Source organism: Rhamphochromis sp. 'chilingali' (assembly GCF_963969265.1).
Source record: "Rhamphochromis sp. 'chilingali' genome assembly, chromosome: 2".
NCBI classification, from domain to species: domain Eukaryota; kingdom Metazoa; phylum Chordata; class Actinopteri; order Cichliformes; family Cichlidae; genus Rhamphochromis; species Rhamphochromis sp. 'chilingali'.
Window position 1 is genome coordinate 20,287,374 of NC_137930.1, and position 26,405 is coordinate 20,313,778.

Here is a 26,405-nt window from a genome sequence, read left to right on the forward strand (position 1 = left end):
CAAACCTATAACATTATTATGGATGAGTGATAAAGTCTTGTGTTTTCCTGTTAACAGTCTAAATCACTGATGCTACATAATCTCTGTTGTTCTGCTTTTATCACTCTTTAAGACCTTCCGCATCAAACCCCCCATGTGCATCACAAAGGAAGATGTTGATTTCTTCATGGCAGTCTTTGACAAGTCTGTCCGCAACTACATGGAAAGAAGATGAAAGCCTGGAAAAGGTCAGACGGATTGCTCCGTGTTAAAGAGACCCTGGTCAGCCAGAGGTGACCTTTTTTCAATATGAGTAGTAAAAGTCTCAGTATTAATAATAATAATAATAATAATAATAATAATAATGGATACTTTATTGATCCCCATGGGGAAATTACTTGTTTTTCTCTGCATTTGACCCATTCACTCAGTGAAGCAGTGGGCAGCCCACTAAGCAGGCGCCCGGGGAGCAGTGTGTAGGGACGGTACCTTGCTCAGGGGTACCTCAGGGTAGCCGTTAAGTGGATTCAAACCGCCGACCTTCCGATCATGGGGCGACCACTTTACCTACTGAGCTATCCCTGCCCCCATAATCTTAATAACCTCATTATCTCTGTTTTTACCTTTGTATAGTGATTAAGAAGATGACATTTTCTAATTATGTTTAATGATTTTGTTATAACAAAGACTTAAACGGCCTCACTGATAAAATTGATAACTAACTTTTAGTTCATTTTGCTCTTTTAGATCTGATAACTGTGTATGATCATTTATAAAGCGATGCTTTGCTTATTACTTATGATACCACAATAATAATGAAAGCTAGAAACCAAAACCAAATCTGGTTATTCAGTAAGTTATACTTAATCATCTTACTAGGCATGTAGATGTTTACTTCTGACAGTGGATTTATTATCTTGTTATCAGTGTAAATAAATGGATAAAATCCTATTTCCACAGACCAATAAAACGTGATATTCTGGAAACACTGACATAGTGTCCAGCTGTTTTCATTGCAAGCATACAAGTGAAATAACTGTTACTGTTCACTGAATCACTGTGAGGAGCATTACGATTCCATGTAACCCTGCTGCACTCTGCAAACTGGAATACTGCTGTACTTTCAAAATCTTATTCTACTGTGACGCACTCATGTTTACATAACACTGTTTCAGTCTTACTGACCACTCAAAGTGCTTTAGACCATACATTCATATAGTGCTTTCAAGGAATTTATACATTTCATACTTAAAACACTTTATCTACCTCACATCCTGAGCCAATTTAGAGTCACCAATTAAACCAACATGCATGTCCTTGGACTGTGAGAGGAAGCTAGAGTATGCAAAGGAACCTCACACAGGAGGCCAGGGACCGGCAAGACAACAGTGCTTATTAATATATATAGCGTCCTCTCTGCAGTCAGTTGTGGCTTAAAACTGTTGTGTTACAGAGGAGACAATATGCTGCAACTTCATGCCGTAACAGAAAGTGATCACAGTCCCTAAAGCCATGCTTCTGTGTGCACCAAAGCTGATATGAAAATGACTGAGGCATCTAATGCTTGGAAATATACAGAAAAAGAAAAGGAACATTAAAAAGCAAGGCAAATGTTACCGTGATTACCGAGCAATGACATCCAGGGAAACAAAAAGAAACATGAGACTGTGAGGTTCATGGACTGAGTGCCTGCAGTTTATCGGTTTATGTGTGTGTTTTTATTACATGAGTGGCAAGTTATTGTTAAGTGTAATTCTCTCTTCTATTGTTTTAATACTGGCCTGGGGAACAAATTTTGTTCTTCTTTTTAACATGTTAAATGTCTGTCTGTCTGGATTGTACACCGTACTGCAGGAGATAAAAAAGCAACTACAACCGAATTTTTGAATGTTTTAAAAAACATTTCTGTCCATCCTGGCCTAAATGCTTTGAATAGACAACCTACAGGGTACTAATGCTGCAATAAGTCCAACTGAGTCTTCTGAAATCTCACCTCCACATACTGTGATCAACCTTTACACACGGCTATAATTTATCCTTGAATGCAATGTGGGGTGAGAACCTCTTAGCTGAGTATTAGGGTTCACATATGGAAGAGCTGTGACTTTCAAAATGTAAAATAAAAACTTATTAATTAGGAGAATATTAAAGTAGAGGAAAATAATAATAATGGATTGGATTTATATAGCGCTTTTCAAGGCACCCAAAGCGCTTTACAATTCCACTATTCATTCACTCTCACATTCACACACTGGTGAAGGCAAGCTACAGTTGTAGCCACAGCTGCCCCGGGGCAGACTGACAGAAGCGAGGCTGCCATATTGCGCCATCGGCCCCTCTGGCCAACACCAGTAGGCGGTAGGGTAAAGTGTCTTGCCCAAGGACACAACGACCAGGACAGAGACACAATGACCAGGACAGAGAGCCCAGGGATCGAACCGGCGACCTTCCGGTTATGCGCTTCCCAACCCCCTGAGCCACGGTTGCCCCTCGACCTGAACAGAAAGTGATCCTGAACAGCAGGATTTAGAAAAAATAAAAGCAAAACAAACCCTTACAGTCCCAGTTGCCTAAGAGCATCTTCTGTACTCGTAATCTGGCAAGAACCAGTACCAACCTACTATCTCAAATGGTTAACAGTGGTTATCCATTTGAGACGCTGCGGGACACTACATCTTAGAAAAAGCTCAAAGCTGCAGGTTGGCGTAAAACGGTGAAGGGAGAAGAGCTGCTGTGTGTGTGTTTGCTCAACATGTATAAAGTGGTCTCATGCATAAGTGGCCAGTGTGCAGCTTTAACAGGACAGTCCAGCTGTTTAACCAGTTTGGCCAGATTTCGCCTGGGAAGTGGTAAGTTACCATGGAGATGAGCCAAGGACAAAAGAAATGTTTGTCATGATGATCCATTAGATAGCCTTTATGTAACCAGGAGCACACTTGACTTTTTCCTACTTAAACTTCTCTGCTTGTTGGTTCATGATTTATTAAAAGTACTTTCAGGGCTACGTGATCTGTGTAAAATTGCTGTTAATGCAAGCTGCAGGACAAACACAATATATGTGTATTACTCCTAAAACAGATATAAAATCAAGACTACTGTGTTGGGAAAGTTACTTTTAAAATGTATTGCACTACAGATTACAGAATACATGCCCCCAAAATGTATTTTGTAACGTATTTCGTTACGTTACTCAATGAGAGTAATGTATTCTGAATACTTTGGATTACCTATTATATTATCATGCTTTTTACAACTACATGAATGTACTATTGCTGTGTGAATTATTACTTTTACTGAAGCTTACTTGCCATACCAACACCAACTAGATTTTTAAATCTGAATATATTTGCAGCGATCTCGTATAGGAAACTGTTTCACGCGTATATAAAACAGGTCCGCGGCTCCGAACCATAGTAAAGGGACCTCTGGCTAACACGTCAGGCTCCGTGTCGGGCTCGTAGCTTTACTTTGTTGTCTGGGTCAACTTTGCTAGCGAGAGACAGACAGAGGCGTTGAAAGGCTGCTCCAACGAAACTTATTGTTTGGGAGGAAAACAGGAACATGGTGTACAGTCGAGTCTTAATAGCTTACCTACAACTGGGCTCGTCAGGCACTCTTCTTGGCTGCAGTGGTTATTATTATATTTACATGCTTCCAGCTCTCGTTTCTGCTCGGTGACAACTCGTACTTTTCCTTTTTCTCCCTCCCTCGCTCACAGACACATAACGGGTATGGCAGTCCATTCTCGCTGCAGCACGGACTACACTGCCCATGAGGCTACATTCTTTAGGGCGATGCCTGTAACACTCTGCCTATTCCCTTCATATTAAATCATTTTTGTGAATAATTTTTTAAAATATTTCTTCACATCATTATGCGGGCCGCAAGTAGGGGTGACATGGGCCGCGAGATTGACACCCAGGCATTAGAGCCTCTTAATGCGCGTTTTGTTTGGGGCGTGGAAACCAAAAATAGAGAGGACATAGCCAAACATATGAAACAGGAAAAGACCCTTTATTTCAACAAAGTAACTGTATTCTGAATACCACCTTTTTAAACGGTAACTGTAACGGAATACAGTTACTCATATTTTGTATTTTAAATACATAACGGCGGTACATGTATTCCGTTACTCCCCAACACTGCAGGTGGGAAAAAGTTCCAAATGTATAGCACAGATCATCCGAGGTGTTAAAGTGTTTGTTTTTTTATCTGTACATAAACTCTGCTGGTCTTTGCTCAAATAAGATTTTTTACAGTGAAATCTGCCAAATGTGTCAGGCACATTTCACATTTCATTTCATTTGGATTCAAGAGTGAGCTGCTAAGTATTTGGTGGTCAAGGGCAGAGGTCACTGTGATCTCACAAACCATGATTTCATTAGAATCTCATTAATCTCATTAGAAGCTACTTTCAGCTGCTCCGTCATTCATACTTGCTTTGTTCAGATTTGTTTTAGACTAGAACTACAACTCCCAGAGGGCTTTGTGTCTGCAAATCAATCAAAGTTGTGATCTTTTGCTTGTTAGTGGAAATATGTGAAACGCTTCACTACGGACCCGCCACAAAAACAGCTTATAAGATAAGAAGGGATAAACTGATGGCATTTTTATTTCCAAAATGATCAAATGTAGGAAAAGAATAGGAGGGTGTGACCATATCTTATATTTGCTCTGTTACTGAATTGATGGCACTAATCATTGGTCCCCATCTTCAGTCTGTATATACAGTAGATATCCTGCTAGCATCAGCTTCAATATGCCTTTAAATGAGTCTGAGTAAAAGCAGGAATTCTAGTTAGCTCGTATAACGTGTGCCAGTCCAGTTATTAAATGTTCTTGTCTTTGAAAAACAGAAAGGATATGCTTCCTCTGTTACACAATGTGAAGTTAATGTGGTAAAGCACTAACCAGGTTTTAACCTGATTAACTATTAACTAAAACATACAGAAAATCAGGAAAACAACAAAGGTCACGGAGCACATTTTAGACCTGCATTATTCTGAAGATCTTAAGGGCACTGTTTTCCGTTTTCTGAATTGCTTTTTCAGAAATCGAATGACAATTCACCATAAAATGAAGATCTGAAAGGATTGCCAGACTACAATGAAGGGGCCAAGAATACAATTGCTATAAGACACTCAAAAAGGCTTTCCTCAAATGTCACAGAAATGCCACGGTAAAAGTTTGATTGGTTCACAGAGTGCTTCAGAAACCCGAAAGCTTATGCTCTTCACTTTTCTTCATGCATTTTGATGTTTCTTTTTTCTTTTTTAACAGGAGCAGCACGTCAGAAATCAGCCATCAAATATTGTACGGTAGACATCCCAGAGATGCCCCCGTGCAGTTTCAAACCAGAGGAATACAAGGTAGGAAGTGATGGCACATTCATGTTCTTCTGCAAGCCCTCTCACAAATAAAAGAAAGTCATCAAATATAAAAAGAAACATACGAATCCCCAAAGACCAGGGCCAGAGCCAATCTCAGGTTTTCCTGAAATTCAGATACATTTTTCTATGAGGTAAGCTGATCTTTCCCAGATGATCTCTGAGATGGTTCACAGTGGAGCAGCAGATTAGAAATTTACTTTGGGCCTAACAAATTTAGTGCTTTGTTAGCCAAACAAAGAAAGTTGGTGTAATAATGTAAGAACTGCACTGATTTGGTCTTTCCTCGTCTCAGTGAAGATTCTACTTATGGCTTTCTCATTCAGCAGCAGCTGTCTAAACAAGTGTTCAGAGAAGTCTGTACATACCGTACTAAATCATGCCACGGCAAGTCCTAAAATTCCTTATCGTTTCTTAAGGTGAAAGTGGGAGGATTTGCCTCACTGGAAGCTATTTAAGGTTTGGCCCAAGTCCATGACCTAGTAAGACCTAAATATATGGTCTTCATCTTTCCCTCCTGCCTGGCAGCTTCAGCTTCATGACCAGTATTTCCCCTATTCCTTTTTTGCACATGTCCAAACCATCTCAGCCTTTCCTCTCTAACTTTAAACTTTAAACTGCCCTCTGATGTACTCATTTCCCATCCATCCTGGTCGCTCTCAATAAAAATCTTAGCATCTTCAACTCTGTCATCTCCACCTGTTATTGCTGTGTTTCTGCTGGTGCCACAGACTTTAACCCACACATCAGAACAGGTCTTACTACCATCTGGTGAATCTTACTGATATAAAATTATTATTGCTAGAGCGCCTAGGAGCTGACGATACAGTCCCTTGAGAAATCAGCACTGCTTCCTGCCTGGTGTCTTGAACAGGAAAAAATATATATTACATCAATTCAATTCAGTTTTATTCATTTATTTTTAAAGGTGCTTTCTATTGTAAGGTAGACCCTACAATAATACATACAGAGACAAACCCAACAAACATATGACCCCCTATGAGCAAGCACTTTACGACTTTTTGTTTTGTTTTGTTGTTTTTCCATAACTTGTGTATCTGCAAATATACACATTCTGTATTTTTCATATGAAAGAAACTATACTGTGGTGGGGCTTGCTAATTTCTTGTTTTGATTTATGTATGTTATGTTTTGTTTTACTTCATATGTTTCATATGTTTCATATGTTGTTTGTTTAATTTAAGACAAAAAAAAATTAAATGAATGAGAGGTAAAACTTGAGGGGGTAGGGACAAATAAGTAAATACTTCAGCCTACTCCTTTTCAAACAAATAATGGAATGATATTTTGTAATGATTGTGAAGGCACATGTTTGAAATGTTTGAAATAAAAATGAACTGAACTGAACTGAACATTGAGAAGGAAAAACTCAGGAAGAAACTTCCGGGAGAACCAGGCTCAGGGAGGGGCGGCCATCTGCCGCGACCGGTTGGGGTGAGAGAAGAAAGACAGGATAGTAGCATAGTCGCATACACCTTTTGCAATGTAAGAAAGAGAGGATTCAGGGTCACCTGGTCCAGCCCTAACTATATACTTTACCAAAAAGGAAAATTTTAAGCCTAATCTTAAAAATAGAGATAGTGTCTGTCTCCCAAATCCAAACTGGAAGCTGGTTCCACAGAAGAGGGGGCTGAAAACTAAAGGCTCTCCCTCCCATTCTACTTTTAAGTACTCTAGGAACAACAAGGAAGCCTATAATGTGAGAGCGAAGTGCTCTAATAGGGTGATATGGTACTATAAGGTCATTAAGATAAGATGGGGCCTGATTATTTAAGACCTTGTATGTGAGGAGCAGGATTTTGAATTCAATTCTGGGTTTAACAGGAAGCCAATGAAGGGAAGAGTTACATTAAATCACTTTACATTTTATATGTATAGTATTCTTGTGATACAAGACACAGAAGATGCTTTTCTATTTGGTTCAACTGAATCTCACTGCTGACAGTGTCCGACTGGCCTTGTTCTTTTATACGTATCTGAAATAAGTCTGAAGTGGTTTTACTGAAAATACCAATGCTGTGCTGGACATTATTTAGATAAGCAAGAGATCTGTACTTCTGACTGACACAAGTATCAACTCTTTTGATCAGTTGTGAGATTTACCTGAGAGACACATCAACAGTAGTGAAGTAGCCATAGGAACAATAGCACTCCTCTGGGGCTGGTGGTGTTGAATCCATGCCACAGAGAATGAAGACTTTTCTGAAGACAAAAGATAATTTTATGCCAGCAACAATACTTGAAAAAAGTTGCATTGCTTCTGTTTTCAACAACTCTGTGTGCATTTTGGAATCAACGACACTAATTGTGATTTTCTGATTCTTACCTGACATAGGGTTTTGGATCCTCATAGTTCAGCAATAATGGTTCCTTCGCAAATGTGCAAGTCACCAGTGGGACTCCAATTCCAATCACTGATACTGCTTCTTGTATGGTGCGATGAATGATGGTCCGACACTGTTTTGGCCTTTGTGTCCTTGAGTTGCAAACAGAATTAAAAATTCTGGCCATGCGATAGTTTTCCACTTTGTCTGACTCCATCCATAATGTACCTTTCTGGATATTATAGAGGATTTTGTCAATAACCCAAATCTAATTGTAATGTTACATACGAGTACTTACTAAACAGTTAAAGTATCTGCCCCAAGCCGGCTGATTATTAGTGCACCAAAGTCAATGTTTAAATCTTTGAATGATTCTTTGGCTTCACTAGTTTTGGGATCAAGTTCACCCCCGAGCTGCTGCCATTGTCTAGGATATTACATGTTACATACAAGGATAGTAAAGTGTCAAGGCACCCTGGACCTTATTGCACCCTTACTCAGAATCATAAGGCAGACCACACCCATCTTTGAATTTTCCATTTTTACTACACACATGTAAAGTTTTGCAACTGTTATCTCACATGGTCGTGACGCTTTTGCGTTAATAAACTCTGTCCAATGTCTTCCAATAACAACCGCCAAAGTATGTAAAACCAGCTTTATAGACAAAGAAATCAGGAAGTCCTTCTTTTATGCTTTAAATGTACTACTGTGCTAACACTAATAAAAAAGTTACGACCTTCCCACTCTGTAACATCTCTTCTGCGTATTTTTAGGGTATGTCCAAAGAGCAGATGATGGAGATCCGCAAGCAGAACTGCAACCCCATGACCACGAAGATAACTTACTTAAAGAAGCCCGTGTTCATCCACCAGGGCTACATGCAGTGGCTGTGGGATGTGGATGGGAAGCGATATTTGGATTTATTTGCCGGTGTGGCGACCGTCAGTGTGGGCCACTGCCACCCGTAAGGCCGTTCTTCTTCACCGTGTATGGTTTTTGTTCTGATTTCAGTTGTTTATACAAAATTGGCTCATTCAGTTCTTTCCACTTTGACCTTTGTTTGCATAGAAAAGTGACAGCTGCGATACAGAAGCAGCTGAAGAAACTGTGGCATACTACTAACATCTACATCCATCCTGAACTGCATGAGTATTGTGACAAACTGGCCCCCTACTTACCTGATCCTCTTAAGGTGCTCTGCTACAGTCCATGAATCTAATTAGTATGAAGGCTGTTGTTAAAATGTGTCCTCTCTGGTTTCTCATCCAGGTGATTTATCTGACCAACAGCGGCTCGGAAGCCAATGAGCTTGCGATGCTGATGGCTCGCCTCCACACTGGCAACTTTGATATAATCACCTTCAGGTAAACGTCTCATTGTAACCAAGCTTAATTTGTCTATAATCATGATGGATCTTATATATATATATATATATATATATATATATATATATATATATATATATATATATATATATATATATATATATATATTAGGGGTGCAACGATACACAAAATTCACGGTTCGATTCGGTTCGATACTTTGGTGTCACGGTTCGATATTTTTTCGATACAAAAAAAATGTTCATGCCTTTTTAATTTGTCATTTATTAAAATTATAAATATATATTTTAACTCAAAAGTACAGTTTTTAAATTTAACCCTAACCCTTGTGCGTGTTTTTTATTTTGACAGCGAATGCGCACCTGCGGACCACTTATGTGCAGCCCTGGTTATTTAGCTCGTCATATTGCAGCCACAGAAATTATTTTGTCCATGAAACCATAAAGCTGCACTTTCTTTTTGCCTTATAGTCTGATTTGTCATAACTTCTCCGTTTTGTGGTAAGCTTTTCTTTGGCTGTCACTTCTTCACCCTGACCTGTCTTATTTGGCTCAGCAGAACTAAAATATATATACTGCTACTTTTACACGCGCACTCACATAAGCTCAGCGATTCTCTGCGCGATCAACCTCTCACATGTTTAAGCTGCGGGAGATTTCACTTGTCATGTTTGCATATAAGCTAACGATTAATAAGACGATGTCAGAGGAATTGGTGCGCAAATTATCATCACTCACAGATCAGTGCTGTCGCTCTCTATACACAGTTCGCACGATTGCAAAGTGAAAGCAAAAAAACAAGCGCAAATTCAAACGCGATTTCAATATGTCACATATTGACAGTGGCTCACCGATGCCAATGACATAATTACCCAGCTACATTTCTGAAAGAATGCAAAAGCATTGACATATATTTTTCCTACAATAGCCCGACGGGCAGGGAAGAGATAGATTTTGGTAGCCCGACTGAAAAAATCGCTAGCTCCGGGACGTCGGGCTAGCGATATTGCCAGCCCTGTATCTGATTGAGGAATCATGCATCTTTGGAAAAGAGAGTTTATTACAGAGAAATGTCTCTTTCCAAAATAAAAGCTATACTATCCGCTTCTTCTGGGCTATATTCTCAGCAGCATAAGGAGAATCATGTGCTAACAGCTGTCTAAATGATTCGGCTAAAGTTAGTAGCATGCTTGTTGTTTTTGTCTTTGCACTAGGATGATGTCGGTGTAAATGTGCAGTCATATTCGTTGTGTTCCCACTAGTGCTTTCAGGTTAATCTCGTTGAAATGACCTTAACACCACAACACGGCAAATCTCCGTTAACGAGCTACCGCCGATCGCCCCGTGCATGGGGCTAGACGGCCAACACGTTAACGAGCTAACTGCGCTAACACACTAGTTCCCACCCATGTAATTGAGCATTGCATGGCACATCCAACATACTGTTTTACTTTAGTCCATGACTCGCTTACCTTCAGGGTCATACGTCACATGAAAACCAAAATAATTCCAAACGCCAGATCTGAATGAGGGTGGGGGAGGTGCCCTGCGCTCTTCCTTCTGACTATGCTGTCTGTGTTGAGCGCTCAGTGGATCTGCGCTCGACAGTGCAGCCTAGGCGGAGTAGTCGAACGCAGATTCACTGAGCGCTCCACACAGACAGCATCGTCAGAAGGAAAGTTGATAAAATAAATTACAAATGTTGTATTGTTCGATACATATGCGTACCAAACCGAAAGCACTGTATCGAACGGTTCAATATCGATACGAATATCGTTGCACCCCTAATATATCTATATATATATATATATATATATATATAGATATATATATAGATATAGAGATATATATATAGATATATATATATATATCTCTATATATCTCTATATATATATATATATCTATATATATATATATAGATATAGATATATATAGATATAGATATAGATAGATAGAAATCTGTCCCGCCTTTCTAGTTTTACATTTAGCTGCACAGCATAAACATACTAGAGGCTGTGCCATTGGCCATTCATCCATATCCTCCTGAGAACCAGCCTATTCATTTATGTCATCTGTAATGGTCTATATCTTTTGACTTATTTGAGCTGTCCTACCCCTAAGTCCTTGTCTGGGTGGCCTCTTTTAGCTCCAGAGAGAAAGGAAATCACAAAAAAAGTTCAATGGGGAGATTCTTTTTTGCTTGGTTCTCAGGAGGATATAAGCAGGAGAAGCAATATTATGCTAATGTTTAATGTTGAGTGGATGGGCCTCAGTTGATGAACATTGGTTGACTGTTGGAATTTGCATTATATTATGTTCATGAGACAAGACAATATTTTTCTTTGTCCTTCATCACGGAGTTGGCTTTGCTTTTTATCACATTACCCTTTTTCAAGGTTAGCATTGATATACTCTAATATGAAGCCACACAAAGATGTAGATGTGCATTCAAATTCATCCCCTTTGCCACAGGAAATATAACTGATTAATTGTCATTATGTTCATTCATTACGTCCCCTTTTAATTTTATTTGAATACATTACGGGACAAAATTTAGGCTTCTGGACCTGTTGCACCATGGTATCTCTGCAAAATTCACATTTTTAATCTTGTCGTGACTTTATTAGAAAAGCAGATTATTCAAGTGTAGCTTTTTAAATGTAATAAACTGTGGAACTGTGGATAGTATTATACTGCTAGCAGCCCCCTGTGAAACTGGAGGAGAAAAATAGTTAGTAAGAAGCAGCATTAAAGGAAAGGGTGCAAAAGAGCAGCATTAACCACAGTCTTGGTAATTATAGACAAAATGTAGAACTAGGTGATGAACTTGTTGTATGTCAAGCCTCTGTATATAACCACTCACACTAGGATGGATAGGATGAAGACAAGTGTAGTGAAAGAGACCGAATCCTAGTGTAGCACCATTTTGATCATCACTGTGTATGAAGGGTACAGGAACACAGAGTAATAAATAACGGGAAAAGTAGGCGCTGAATGAGCAACTTTGAAAAAGTATATATGTAAGAGATCGAGAGACTGCCCTTCAAATCTGCAGGAGGCTTTTGCGCTGTACTTATTCCACCTTGTAAATGGGATAATAAAGAAGCTGTTGAAATGAAAAAGTCTGTCTTAAGTTGCGTATTTTCACCAGGTCAGAATCAAAGGATCAGGAGCGGCAACTGATCCTCGACAAAACCCATTAACAGTCGAAAAGAAGAACAAAAAGAGAGGATGGAAGGAAGGATGGATCGATGGATCCAGTCTAAATGGGAGGGGGTGGGGGGTGCTCACTAGTCGCAGACATCTCAAACACAGCTCCCAAAGCCCCACCCAACACTGAGCTAGCTTTTTTTAACCCTCTTATACAGCTTCTTACAGTTTTTATAAGTGATGTTGTTACCCCAACAAAAACCGGCAAAGCTGCCAACACTGCCAAACAACTGCATGATAAAACAAGTGCAGCATTTTATTACACTCAATAAAGAATTAGTGTTTGCAGAGAAAGAGTCCATGCTGCCCTTTTTTATTGAGGGCATCAGAGTTGATAGATCAATCCAGTTTGTCATCAAGTTGCACACCAAGATATTTGTATGACTACGCCACTTTGATGTCCGGCCGGCCGGCCGTCCATGTCCTACCGCTTATTCGATTTTGTGTCACAATGGCAGCAGTCTAACCATATACACCCAGACTTCTCTAACAGCTCATCCACGAGATGTAATCTCTCCAGCGAGTCCTAGGTCTCCCCCCAGGGCCTTGTCCCGGTAGGACATATCCGAAACACCTCAACTGGCTTCTTATGATGTGGAGCTCTACTCCAATGACCAAACAATGACCAAGAGGGCGAGGAAGCCGGTTCCATCCGTTTAAAGAAATATTAGTTTCTTTAAATTTTCCATGGCCATTGCGTACCTATGACCTCATTACTTCACTTCCCAGAGCTTGTAACCATAGGTGACGGTAGGACTATAAACTGACCAGTAAATTGACTGCTCCGCTTTTACGCTCAATTCTCTCGTCAAGTTTTGATTGTATTCATGATGCGGCAGTTCTCCTTAATCCAGTTACAGAAGGCACTGACCAGGTTCCTGTATTCTTCCACCTGTACGTTCCTAATACATCCCACAATTGCTGTGTCCTCGGAATATTTTTGCATGTGGCTTATGTTAGACTTATAGTTCATGTCCACAGTGTATACTGTGAAGAAGAACAAATAAATGCTGGTGCGTGGCACCCTCAGGAAAAGCTGTGTTTACATGTATGCCACCATAGTGGTTCATTACAACCTTTCTCAGTATGTTTCCTGAATTCTCAAAAACCGATGCGGATGTGCCGTCTAGCGGTAAGGGTTTGTTGTTGGTGCGGGTACTACTTGAGCAGGCATTGCAAATAATCTTATGGGCAGCATTCCAGGTTTTATGATGTTATCTTTGTTCTGTGTTAACCATTAACTGTCAGACTGACCCAGCTGACTTGGTTTCTGCCCAATAAACAGACCATGTGCCCTGATGTGTTTAGAGGTCCTTGGGGAGGAAGCTACTGCAGGGACTCCCCTGTGCAGTCCATCAGACAGTGTAGCTGTGCTCAAGGTACACACACACACCCCTGGCTTATCACACATCAATTATCTTTATTGTCGCTCTCATAAACAGGAACATTCATCTCCATGGTCTGCACTAATAATAGCTTGCATGTGCGTGAATTGTGTGCTTACAATCGTGATGTTTATAACACTAAAAGGATGTAAAGGTTGTGGTCAAAAGTTAACATCTGCTCTTCCTGTGTATGAATGTTATGGTAATTTGACCCTTTTAGAGATTTCTTTGAACAGTTCTTTTCCAGGTTGACGTTATTCTACATAATGACTTAAAAAAAACAAAAGAATTGGGTGCATAAGTCAGAATGTATTTATATATTTAACTTCTGGTGCAAACCCAGTTACTTTGTTCTCTAAGCAGGCCTGAAATATGACAGAAACCACTCAGTTGAGAAAAGAGCTTCAAGCATTACTCCTAGTAGGATTTCAAATGGGGAAGAGTTAAAGTTCCCTTGAAGTTGCACCTCAGTTTGGAAGCCATCATTGAGCATTTAATCTAAATTTTAATCTAAATTTGTTGGTAACGTTGATGTTAGGGCTTTGGAAAGGCCATTCCAGAAAATTCAATTGTGTCGAAGCTTCGACATGAAGTTGAAGAATTTGGGAGTAGTCCTCCTTCATCATTATTCCAACCACTTTATGTAATTTACCTGTACCTCTAACACCAAAACAACCCCAGAGCATGATGCTACCACCACCATGCTTGACAGCTGGTATACAGTTCTTAGGTTTGAGAGCCTCCCCTTTACTCTTCAAATATTACCTTATTGTTGCCAGATAGTTTTTGGCAACAATAAGGCATTTGGCTTGCCAAGTTCAACTGCAAATTTCAGGTGTTGATATATTCAGGTGAAGGTGTTGATTTTGGAGCAGGGGATTGTTTTCTCCTCCGTCCATAGTGATGCACAACTCACGTCATTGTGGACAGTGATGCTGGTGTTCCAGCTGTTTCCAGTTCATAGCAGGCTTTCTGGTTCCTGTGTTGGTCTTGAACATCCTAACCGATTTCCTCAAATCTGGGGATTTTTCCAGACCTCGTTAAAGGGGACGCACTTTCAAATTGCATCTACTTGCTTAAAATCTGCAGATGTTTAGAAATAGCTCCACAATACCTCCCCAAATTGTGTAAAGCTCTTAGATCTTGACTGAGTTCCTTGGACTTTCCTATTGTTCTGAGTACTGGTCAATCCAGTAAGTGCTGTCAAACAAATCCTTTTTACTACCAGCTGTAGTCAATCATGATCCCTAACAGGACCTTAACAGACCTTGGCCTTGTCAAGTTGAAAGACGTTTTTTAAACCCATTATTTATTATGCATTCTGTGCAATCATTCCACCCTGGAAAAGAAGAATTACCCAAAATCACCATGTCATTTATGGCCTTGATAAGTGTGAATTTTGGTTAAATTGTTTGTTTTGCCAGGTAAATTTAGACCTTTAATAAGAGTGGTCAGAGAAAGAAAGGTCAGCGAAAGAAGTGTTTATGCCCCTGCAGTTCAAACTGCTAATCATTCACTTGTTGTAATGGTTAATCATTCTGAGGAAATTTGTAAGCCTGAGTTTCACCTAGAGTGTACCCGCAAATTCAGCGTGCTAACACACCTGCATGAGAAATGATTCTGTCTGAAACATGAAGAAAAGGCAAGTTCTTGTGGTGCAATAAACACTTTTTGAAAACATATAGACATTTGTATACTGTTACTTTTAGAAAACTGTTGTCTCTGGTCCCACAGGTGCTTGCATAGCAAATAAAGATTACATTGAACAGTTAGAAGAGACATTTGCTACCAGCGTTCCAAGTCAAATTGCAGCTTTCTTTGGAGAGCCTATTCAGGTACTATATTCTTTTTATCCATGGCTATGGCTGGATTTATTTTTGACTCCGTGTGATAGTAACGGACAAACAACATTCATTTTACTAAATATATTTGTTATGCTACCACTCAGGGTTTTTTCTGCATGACTGCTTCTATTTTTGTTATTTTTTTGAATATGTTAGCAAAGGAATATAAGCGTGTTTGGTGTGTACAGGGCATGGGAGGAGCTGTACAGTACCCGAAAAACTATCTCAAGGAAGCTTACAAACTTGTAAGACAGAGAGGAGGAATCTGCATTGCTGATGAGGTCAGACACCACGAAGGTGTTATGTTTTTCTCAAAGACGAAATAAAGCAAAAACCAAACAGTATTGCAAGGCTAAGCCAATGCAGTAATTATAAAAGCGAGCTAAACGCAATTCAATGGAATTTCTTTTAGAAACTCTTGGTTTCTTTGAGTAAACTGTGGATAACTAATGTATTATGTAATTATATAATCCAATTGTGTATTATAATAACATAATTATTAGTGAGCGATATATAGAATTTTAATATAAAAGGCATTTGCACATTACAGGTCTAGACTGGATTTGGCCGAACGGGAAGCCACTTGTGGGGTTTCCAAGGTCATGATGTCATTCCTGACATGGTTACAATGGCAAAGGGTATTGGCAATGGATTCCCAGTGGGAGCTGTTGTTACCACACCAGGTGAGATTACATTAAGATGCGCAAGTCCTAAATTCAATTAGCATGTATGGTAAATGGCCTGTATTTGTATAGCGCTTTACTTAGTCCCTAAGGACCCCAAAGTGCTTCACACTACATTCAGTCATTCACCCAGTCACACACAAATTCACACACAGGTGATGGCAAGCTACATTATAGGCACAGCCACCCTGGGGCGCACTGACAGAGGCGAGGCTGCCGGACACTGGCACCACCGGGCCCTCTGACCACCACCTGTAGGCAACGGGTGAAGTGTCTTGCCCAAGGACACAATGACCAAGACTGTCCAAGCCGGGGCTCGAACCGGCAACCTTCCGATTACAAGACGAACTGCCAACTCTTGAGCCACGATCGCTCTTAACCTCTTTTTTATGTATTTTTTTCGCTGCCCTAATTAAATTTATGTGATCCCAGCAATTTTCAATTTCAAATGCAAACACAGACTTTTTTTCCTCAGAACGTCATGCAAAATCCATTGACATAAAGCATAAACGATATAAGAGCAAACACTGACTCACGTGGTAATTACCAATACAGCGCTAGCCTTGAAAATGTATGTTTATTTCTGTGAGTGGGTGTGTAATAATAGGCTGCTGTGCGTTCATGGTAGAAACAGCTTTCACGTACTGGTCAACTTTTAGATGCACGATTTATGCTCTTAAAGACCCCACTGTCCAAAAATTAACATGAAACCCCTTGATACTTACACAAATCATTTGCAATGCATGTATTCTGAGACATTTGTATTCTGAGGCTGAAGTTTTGATTACAAGCAGCAGAGCGGAGGTGTGAGCTTGTTTATTCATGTGTGTGCGTGTGTGTTTTTTTCCAGAAATTGCTGCTTCCTTTGTGAAAGCCTCCCACTTCAACACATTCGGAGGAAATCCCTTGGCGTGTGCCGTTGCTTCATCAGTTCTCGATGTAAGAACCGATCTTCTTATTTCCATAGACGAGTTTGAGAAGTTCTTAATAAAACAGTCAGGCAAGTTTATAACTTGTCCTTTTGCCCAGTGAATGAAGATAGATTACATGTTTAGTTTTTTTTCCCTGCTACTACGCACACCTCTGTAAATCACGCACGAGTGGGGAAGTATAGTGATTTATACATCTTTTTTTATTTGTTTCTACCTTTGCTAACAAAGCAGATAAAGCTTATCACACAACACAGTGAACCAGATAAAAGCTGCAGCACATTATACATCATAAAATATACTGCTGAGTACCATTTTATATGCGGTGCCATTTTTACTTTTAAGAAACACAATGTTTGCTTCGGCAGTGGAGAGTTGACGAGGGGACTAACAACTAAAGAAAATATTAATCTGGTAGTACAAATATATTTTTGAGCAACTTGGAAGTAGCTTAAAAACATTTATGTTTGCAAACTGATTTGAGTGGTTAACATTTTTCTTTGTAAAAATCTACCAATCATATATTTTCCAGATGGGACTGCATAGTGGATCAAAATTTGATCCACTTTTCTGTGTTTACAATTCCATCAGTTTTGACAACACCACTGATTCAAATGCAGCCCCAAACCATTACAGAGCCTCCACCGTGCTTTACAGATGACTGTAGACTCTCTGTTACGCACTGTTTTATCTCCTTCATACATAGTGACAATAATTAGACCCAAAAATTTCCCATTTGGATTCATCGCAGACAGCTACCCGTCCACTGGGACCATTTCTGATGATGCTTCTGTAAACAGCAGATGATGAACTGAAAGGCCATATCCATCTCCCAGGTTTTGTCAAATACTGTTCATCATATTTTTTAGGCCAGCCACTTTTTCTTTTGTCCTTCACTTCTTCAGGTTCCTCATTTTTGGTGAATACACTGCACACCTTACTGAGATATGCCAAGGTTTAACCTAATAGCTATTTAGAACCGTACAGTTTCTGCAGATTTGTCGTGATGCAAATCTGCTTCAGCACATCCCAAAGGTTCTTTAATGAGCTGAGGACTGTGGAGGCCATTTGAGTACAGTGAACTCATTGTCATGTTAAAGAAACCAGCTTTAGGGGATCTGAGCTTTACGACACAGAGTGTTGTCCAATCCAACAGACGATGGGCAAGCTGTGGTCCTACTGTCAGTAAAAATTGTGGGGCTTGTTGCTTTTCTGAAGTGGTTTAATAGCTGGTCATTTCCCCTCCTTATTAAAAGTATTTGACTATATGATTAAAGATGCCAAAGACTCCAGATCACATTTCTCCAGGTGTAAGCTGATTAAAAAGCAAAAAAGGGGCAATTTTTCCAAACCTTGAGAAGGAATCCTTTCACATTTTCCACCACGTAGCTGTAGCATGATGTAGAGCGTGGCATGGCCACAGATTTGGGTTTTTTTCAGTGTATTTGTTTTTGAAAATAAACAACAAGCACTGACTGAAAAAATTTTTTCCTAACATGCAAAACTGAACTGAATGTTGTTACCTTGTTAAGTTCAAATGATTGTACTGCATTATTTTCCTTTTTAGCAACTCGAATGGGGAAAAAATGAAGTAGAACAAAATGCTGCACATTTTATGTGGAATTCATTTCTTTTCAGACTATCAGAGAGGATAGCACACAGCACAACAGTCTTCATGTGGGCACCTATCTGATGACGCAAATGGCTGAACTCAGAGACAAATATGAGATTATCGGTGATGTCTGTGGAAAAGGCCTCCAGATCGGCGTGGAAATGGTTAAAGACAAGGTAGTGCGTTTTAAACAAGTGACTCATCTCTCGTACACCATTAGGAGTAGCAGCAGCTGTCATCTGCGCTTAAATATGTGAGCAGAGCAAATTCAGTTTGTTTTTAAAAATACTACAGTGGACCAGCAGCAGCTGTTAGCAGAGAAGATTAGCCAAACTATTCCTTCCCAAAACCCACACTGAATAAAAATCAGTCTGACTCTTCAGTTTACATATTTGGTTATGTCCAAAGGCTGATTTAACATTTCTGTCATGTTGCCTGTAAGTAAAAACTCTAAAGTCCAAAAACGTTGGGATACTGTGTAAAAACTGAAAGACTGAAAGACAGAAAAGATGCACATTTTATTCAAAATGAAACGCATCAAATGCTTAAACATTTTACTACTACCTCAAATAAATCTTATCTTACTTTGATTTTGATGGCAGCAGCGGTTCTCAGAAAGTTGGTATGTGGTGGTTGTGGGAACGAAAGGCTGGAAAAGTAACTGTTTCTGTGAACTACTGGGAATAAAATAATAACTATTCTGTTTTTAACTTACATTTTTCATTTTCTGAATGAGGTTTGTGCACGCTGATCCTATTCATATGCGCCACCTTTCGTGATGTATTGTTAAACAGGAGGAAATGTGGAAGTCAAAAATGCCATTTAATACTTTAACTAAGCTTTCTGACTGAGGAAACATTAACATATTAGACCACAGAAGACATGGCGCTTGCTTTAAGGTGCTATAGAAGTAGATGAGTAATATTAGTAATACAAGATAGCACATCCTTGTGTCCTTTCATACCTTCTTTTTGAACCACAGGGCAGCAGAGAGCCGCTGCCTCCTGAAGCAATGAGTGAGATCCTTGAGGACATCAAGGACATGGGAGTCCTGATAGGCAAAGGAGGAGTGTACGGACAGGTAGGCGGAGTCACCATGAGCTGACCTATCCTTGTGTCAGTTTAGTCATGTGGTGGAAAAAGAAAAAAAGTTTACATGACTCCATGCGAAAAACAAAATCACCCTTACCGCTACTAATCAGATTCACTTTATTTACTGATCAGTGTTAAGTGTAAACTTGTCTATAAAAGCAGAGGATTCGTCAGGCTGGCGTGGAACATTCAGCCACAATGCCACAATCTTCCCAAGAGCAATACTCGACGACACTACAAAGAAACCAAAGTTACAGACGGTGCAGGCTTCAGTCAGCATGTTGAAGTTCATGGCAGTACAATTACAAAAAGCCTGTAGGGTTGCCAGGAGAAAGAACATGACAGCACCGATTAGGTTTGCAGCAATGCATCTAAAAATCACAAGGCATCTCCTTGGGAGATTTCGCCAAAGTGGAGGCGTTTGGCCTCAATACACAGCATACAAGTACAAACCAATCAAAATCAAATCAAATCAAAATTTATTTATATAGCACATATTAAAACAACAGTGTTGACCATAGTGCTTCACAGTCAATAAAAACATGAGACAGTTAAAACAAACAATAAAAGAGGACAACAAACAATAGGTAACAACGCAACAAGCTAAAACAGCCAACTAGACAGAATCAAAAGCCAAAGTAAAAAAATAAGTTTTAAGACGTAATTTAAAAGACTGGATAGACTCGGCTGTGCGAATATGAACGGGGAGGTTATTCCAGAGTCTGGGTGCCACGGATGCAAAGGCCCGGTCGCCTCTCGACTTCATTCGAGTCCTAGGTTGTGCTAGGAGCCTATGGTTGGATGATCTAAGTGCTCTGTTGGGATTGTATGAATGGAGTAAATCAGAAAGATAACTGGGCGCTAAATTATTCAAAATATTAAAAGTGAACAAAAGAATTTTAAAATCTATATGATATTTAACAGGGAGCCAATGTAATTTGGCTAAAATTGGAGTTATGTGTTCATGAATTCTCGTACCTGTTAAAAGACGCGCAGCTGCATTTTGAATTAACTGGAGCCGGCAAAGAGAGGAGTGTTGGAGGCCCGAGTAGAGGGAGTTACAGTAGTCCAATCTGGATGTAATAAATGCGTGGATAAGCTTTTCAAGGTCCTTTAAAGGAAGGAACGGCTTTGCTTTGGAAATCTGACGCAACTGGTAAAAGCTGTTTTTTACCACAGTGGACACCTGTTTCTCGAGTTTAAAAGAGCCATCCGGGAACACTCCGAGGTTTCTTACAGTGGACGAAAGATGGCTAGCGAGAGGGCCTAGGGCATCAGCTAACTGGTCTAGCGGAGTGTGACTACCAAAGACTATGATTTTGGTCTTATTCTCGTTCAATGTAAGAAAATTATGTGATAACCAAATTTTAACTTCATGCAAACAGTTGAACAGAGGTTGCAAAGAAGCAGTCACATCGGATTTCAAAGGTAAATAAATCTGGATATCATCGGCATAACAGTGAAAGGAGATGTTGTATTTACTAAAAATTAATCCCAAGGGCAACATGTACAAAGAGAAAAGAGCAGGACCGAGCACGGACCCTTGAGGCACACCACAGTAAATAGGGGCAGAAGCCGAGGAGTGTTGCCCCATAGCAACAGAGAACGACCTCTCTGAGAGATAGGATTTAAACCAAGATAAAACCGTACCTTTGAGACCAACAACATGTTCCAGTCTTGATAGAAGAATGTTGTGGTTAACCGTGTCAAAAGCAGCAGACAGGTGCTGCTAAAAGAGTTAAAAGAAGATCATTAAAAACTCTAAGTAAGGCTGTCTCTGTGCTGTGGCGAGGTTTAAAACCAGACTGAAACTTTTCATTAATACCATTTGCATCTAAAAAGGCCTGTAGTTGTTTTAGAACTACCTTTTCCAATATTTTGGAAATAAAAGGGAGTTTGGAGATCGGCCTGTAGTTGGTGAGACCAATTAGGTCAAGATTTTTCTTCTTCATAATAGGTTGCACAACAGCATGCTTAAAGACAGACGGTACACAACCTGATGACAATGATGCATTCAGCAGAGATAAGATACAAGGACCAATAACATGTAAAGCTTCCTTAAGGAAACGAGAAGGAAGAATATCATGCGGGGAACCAGAGATTTTGAGATGATCAATTATATCTTTTAAAGCAGAATAAGACACTGGCTCAAACTGTTGAAAGACAGTCAAGCATTCAGAAGCTGGAACTGGGTCTAAAACTGATGATGGGTGAGATGGATGAGAAGCCCTTAGAGCTGAGATTTTATCAGAGAAATACTTTAAGAATTTATCACAAAGAGCAGGGGAAGCATCCCTATAAGTGGTAGTGCGAGGGTTTATCACAGAATTAAAAGTATTAAAAAGTGCTCGGGGGTTGTGGCTATTAGTCATAATAATGCTAGACAAAAAGGCAGATTTGGCAGCTTTAACAGACTTTTGATACTTAGATAGACAATTATGGAGGATGTCCAGAGAGACGTGGAGTTTGTCTTTCCAATCTAACCAACTGTCCAGCACAGTGGTGGAGGGGTGATGATTTGAGTTCGTTTTCCAGCCACAGGACCGTCTCGCAGTCACCAAGTCGCCCGTGAACTCATCTTTATACCAGACCAGAGCATTTCAGAGTCAAATGTTAGCTCATCTGTCTGGAAGCTAAAGCCTGGCCCAAATTGGCTTATGATACTCAAGGTGCTGAAAACACACAGTCAAAGTCCAGGTCACAACCTCACTAAAACACTGATGAGAACTTGAGCTGTACAAACCACAATGAACTGAAAAAGGTAAAGACGAGTGGGTCAAAATCCCTCCACAACTATGTGAGAGTCATCAGAGAGTTATTGCTGAAAAGGTTGTTTTACAAGAAACAGAATCATGGGGTGTTCTTAGTTTAAGAACCCAATACAGAGTTAGGAAATATGAGTGTAAAAATCAGCTATAAAACTATAAATATGGGACAAAAAATAACTAAATCATGATGGAGAATCTCTGTTTTGCCCTTGAGGAAGTTCACTTATCTAAACTCGTCAAACCAGCACAAGTCTTTGTTCTTCAAGAAGTGATTTGACTTACTAGACTTCACAAAAGAATGGTGGTGCACCAGCTTCTGCTTTTCTGTGCCCCGCCCTTCAGAATGTGCTTTAAAGCAGTTATTAGCAAGGATTTTTCGGTCAAACTTAGGTTTGTTTTCTTTAAAAAATTCAACAAGCGAAAGATTCAAGGCTAAAACTTTGAACAGTCTATGCGACGGCACACTCAGTCTTGAACAGGACTATCAAAAAACATGGTGTTACAATCTCCCTGCCTGCAAACTCTGAGACATACATTACAACAAAAAGTCTCTGTGGTGCAAACCACAGACTGAGCTTCCAAAAACTTTGCTGTGCATCAAAGGAAATTATTTAACTTTTTGTAATTAACCATTTACAATGACCCTACACATTTTAAAATGAATAGGAGGGAAAAAATTGCATCAGCGTCTCCAAGGCTAAAAAACCAAATGCACTACACTAATCTCCGGGTTGAAGCCAAAAAGATAACGTCTAAGCTAACGGCTGGCCTCAAAACAGCAATAACAGAGAAACCCAATAAGCTTCCACTAATGAACAAAACACTTTACAAAACAAGTCCCACAAGTTTGCCACTCCTAACCTCCAAGAGCACTCAAAAAACAAAAAAAACAAAACGGCACTAACTCAGCATGCACACCCTTCTCAGAATCCAGTGGCTGAACAGCATTTAGCTCTTGCTGCTGGAGGTAAATCTGAAGTTCCACAAATGATCTGAATGCCTTCATCTGTGGCAATCAGGTGTGAGAAACCTGAGAGAGAAAGGGAGGGAGAGCACAGCTGTCTTCCAGAAAGAGGCCAAAAGATCAGTGAATGTAGATTGTAAGTCATTGTATTCTGTTATTTATTCATTTATTTGACAGCATCCCAACCTTTTTGGAAGTTTTTTGGTGGTCTAACCTAATTACTGTGCTTGACAGCAAGTCTCTTATTCACTTTCTTATAAATTGAAGCTTTTAAAAAAATAATAAAAATGTTAATAGTAATATTAATAGCAGAAAAAGAGTACCCAGTTCATCAAAAACTTTATTTCACCTCCATCTCTGATCAAATGTCATTGTTGAAGAGAAAGTTTTATTTCATACAGCACGTCCCCGGCAGAGTGCTTTGACTGGCTGCGGAAAATACTGTAGGCGTTTTATGTTACTCATTATGAAATATTACACTGGATGAAAAACATTATATGCACATTTTTTGAAAACTCCATTCAGTCGGGAATCAAAATGTCACTGCCACAATTGCTAACCTTGTATTGTTCTAGGGGAAAAAGCCAGAGCGTAACTTTTTAGATTTATTCGCAGATCAACAATGAATCAATGTGAAAGCCTCTTTACAATTTGTTTCGATGCTTAAAGCTTTTCAACTGCCTTGTCCTTGAGTTTAAAAGGCATCCTTTTCTGTAAAAGTAATTTTTTCTTTTCAATTAATGCACAGCTATTCATGCGTGATACAGTGAAGATAACAGGGACCTCATTTTAAACTTTTTCACCTATTACAAGCGATTGTTCAACAGAAAGAGGGGGGGTCTCGATTTAAAAGCAAATGCCTTTCCCGGCTTAGATATTAATTTATGCGCCCGCTCTGCCTTCAGGATAAGAAAAGAAAAATAGATTATTTCGCTCCATGAGCTCCACTCTCACCTTCTTTTTTCCTTTCTCGCACCACTTTAGACCTTCCGCATACAACCCCCCATGTGCATCACGAGGGAGGATGTAGATTTCTTCCTGGCGGTGTTTAATAAAGCAATCTCGGGCTACACGGACAGAAAATGAGCAGGTCAATGCCGAGGAGTGAACTGGAATGGAAAACCATTCAGCAAGGGACTTCTCCTTTTAAAAAAAAACAATTAAAAATGTATTGTCTGAATGTTTCAAATTATATAAAAATGGCTCCACTGAAATCAGTCTTTTATAGTCACTGATTTTTACTGTTTCTCTAACTTCGATGTCATTTTGCTCACTTCAGATTGAATGAATAAACATTTTTGTGATCAGCCTGTAAAAATATTTGAGATGAACCGACCACAGAATTACAGTTTCATTTTGTTTTTGTCTTCCCGATAAAACTGCAAACATACGATGAAATGAATGCATGATTTTTATTCTTTTTTTTAGACACATCCAACAAGCTGTTCGCTGTTACACACGATTCCCAGAGGCATTAATGGAAGCAAGAAGCACTCCGAGAGTGCAAACCTCCACCATGAGCAGTATTTACTTATAAGAGAATAGTTTTGCATTTCATGTATATACTCATTTCATTATCTAAAACATACTGTAAGAAGTTTATATGGCAGTAAAAATCAGATACGGGCAACATGACAGATGTTTACATTGATTACAGAGACATTATGTAGCAGTAGGTCATGGATAATAGGTATTACCTCATTCCTTTTTCTCTTTCTGATGCTTTCTTTAAAGATCTAACACCTTTTAGGGTCAGCTTGAACGAAAGGCAGATGTGGGATTGTGAAATGTTAAAGTGAGGTCAGAGGTCAAATGTGACATGTTTGGTTGGAGCCTATAATGTGATATTTATGATCCCCATGTGCCAGAATCATTTCTGAAATGGTGCCGATAGAAACAGAAGCAGTTTCATTTGTAGCATAGTTTTAATGGTTAAAACAAAAATATTTTTAAACGTTTGACCCTGAAGAAGAGGTAAGAGGTCCAATGTAACATATTTAGAATCCCCATATATCATTGCCTGATCACTGATCAGGCCTAAGATTCTGACCGCTGAGACGTGAAGTCGATAACACCGATTATCTCCTCATTGTGGCACCTGTTTGCAGATGAGCTATACCAGGGAGCAGATGAACATTTTGTCCTCAAAGATGAAGCATGAACAATGGGCAAGTATCAAGATTTGAGCAGGTTTGACAGGGGCCAAATTGTGATGGCGACTGGGTCAGACCATTTCTGCACTGATCAGTATTGATCAAAAGTGGTCCAAGGTAGAAACAGTGATGAACCAATGACAGGGTCACAGGTGGCCCAGCTCACTGATGCATGCAGGGAACAAAGATTCCACAGATGGGTTAACATAGCACAAACTGCCAAAAAAGTTCATGTTGGTTCTGACAGATACAAGTGCATCATAGTTTGCTGTGTATGGGACTGCATATGTGCAGACTGGTCATGTGCCCATCTGACCTCTGTCCATCATCAAAAGCACCAACAATGGACACAGAAACATAAGAACTGGACCATGGAGTGATGGAGGTAGTGGCCTGAACTGATGATCTTCTACATCATGGATCATGGGCGATCGTGGCTCAAGAGTTTGGAGTTTGCCTTGTAATCGGAAGGTTGCCAGTTCGAGCCCTAGTCGTTGTGTCCTTGGGCAAGACACTTCACCCGTTGCCTACTGGGGGTGGTCAGAGGGCCTGGTGGCGCCAGTGTCCGGCAGCCTCGCCTCTGTCAGTGCGCCCCACTTGATCTGTGCTCCACTAATCAGGGCTTTATGTATCCTCGTGCGCGCGCTTAACTTGGGGTTAAAGCAACTCCGCGTTGACTGAACTAATTGTTATCAGCCTTTCTGAAACC

At 39.8% G+C, this 26,405-nt stretch overlaps 2 protein-coding genes across 3 annotated transcripts in view; both read left to right on the forward strand.

Annotated features, from left to right (window-relative positions):
• Positions 1 to 5,066, forward strand: part of LOC308392548 (alanine--glyoxylate aminotransferase 2, mitochondrial-like) — a 20,277-nt gene extending 15,211 nt beyond the window's left edge. Inside the window, exons 14-15 of one of the 2 annotated variants that reach the window (XM_080875618.1) lie at positions 113 to 227; positions 5,031 to 5,066. In XM_080875618.1, coding sequence (XP_080731744.1) covers positions 113 to 214 — 102 coding nt within the window. In that variant the 3' untranslated portion in view covers positions 215 to 227; positions 5,031 to 5,066. Of the gene's footprint in view, positions 1 to 112; positions 933 to 5,030 lie in introns of those variants that run through there. The other variant, XM_080875617.1, reaches the window with a different exon arrangement.
• LOC308392866 (alanine--glyoxylate aminotransferase 2, mitochondrial-like) lies at positions 2,732 to 24,738 on the forward strand (the record flags this gene model as incomplete). Its single annotated transcript, XM_080876150.1, has 13 exons — positions 2,732 to 2,828; positions 5,260 to 5,348; positions 8,488 to 8,678; positions 8,783 to 8,906; positions 8,984 to 9,078; positions 13,515 to 13,645; positions 15,386 to 15,486; positions 15,684 to 15,782; positions 16,052 to 16,178; positions 17,029 to 17,117; positions 18,746 to 18,895; positions 19,702 to 19,800; positions 24,528 to 24,738. The coding sequence occupies 13 exons, from the start codon at positions 2,732 to 2,734 to the stop codon at positions 24,627 to 24,629; spliced, it is 1,494 nt and encodes a 497-aa protein (XP_080732276.1). The 3' UTR covers positions 24,630 to 24,738.
• Positions 24,739 to 26,405: the final 1,667 nt, after the last annotated feature.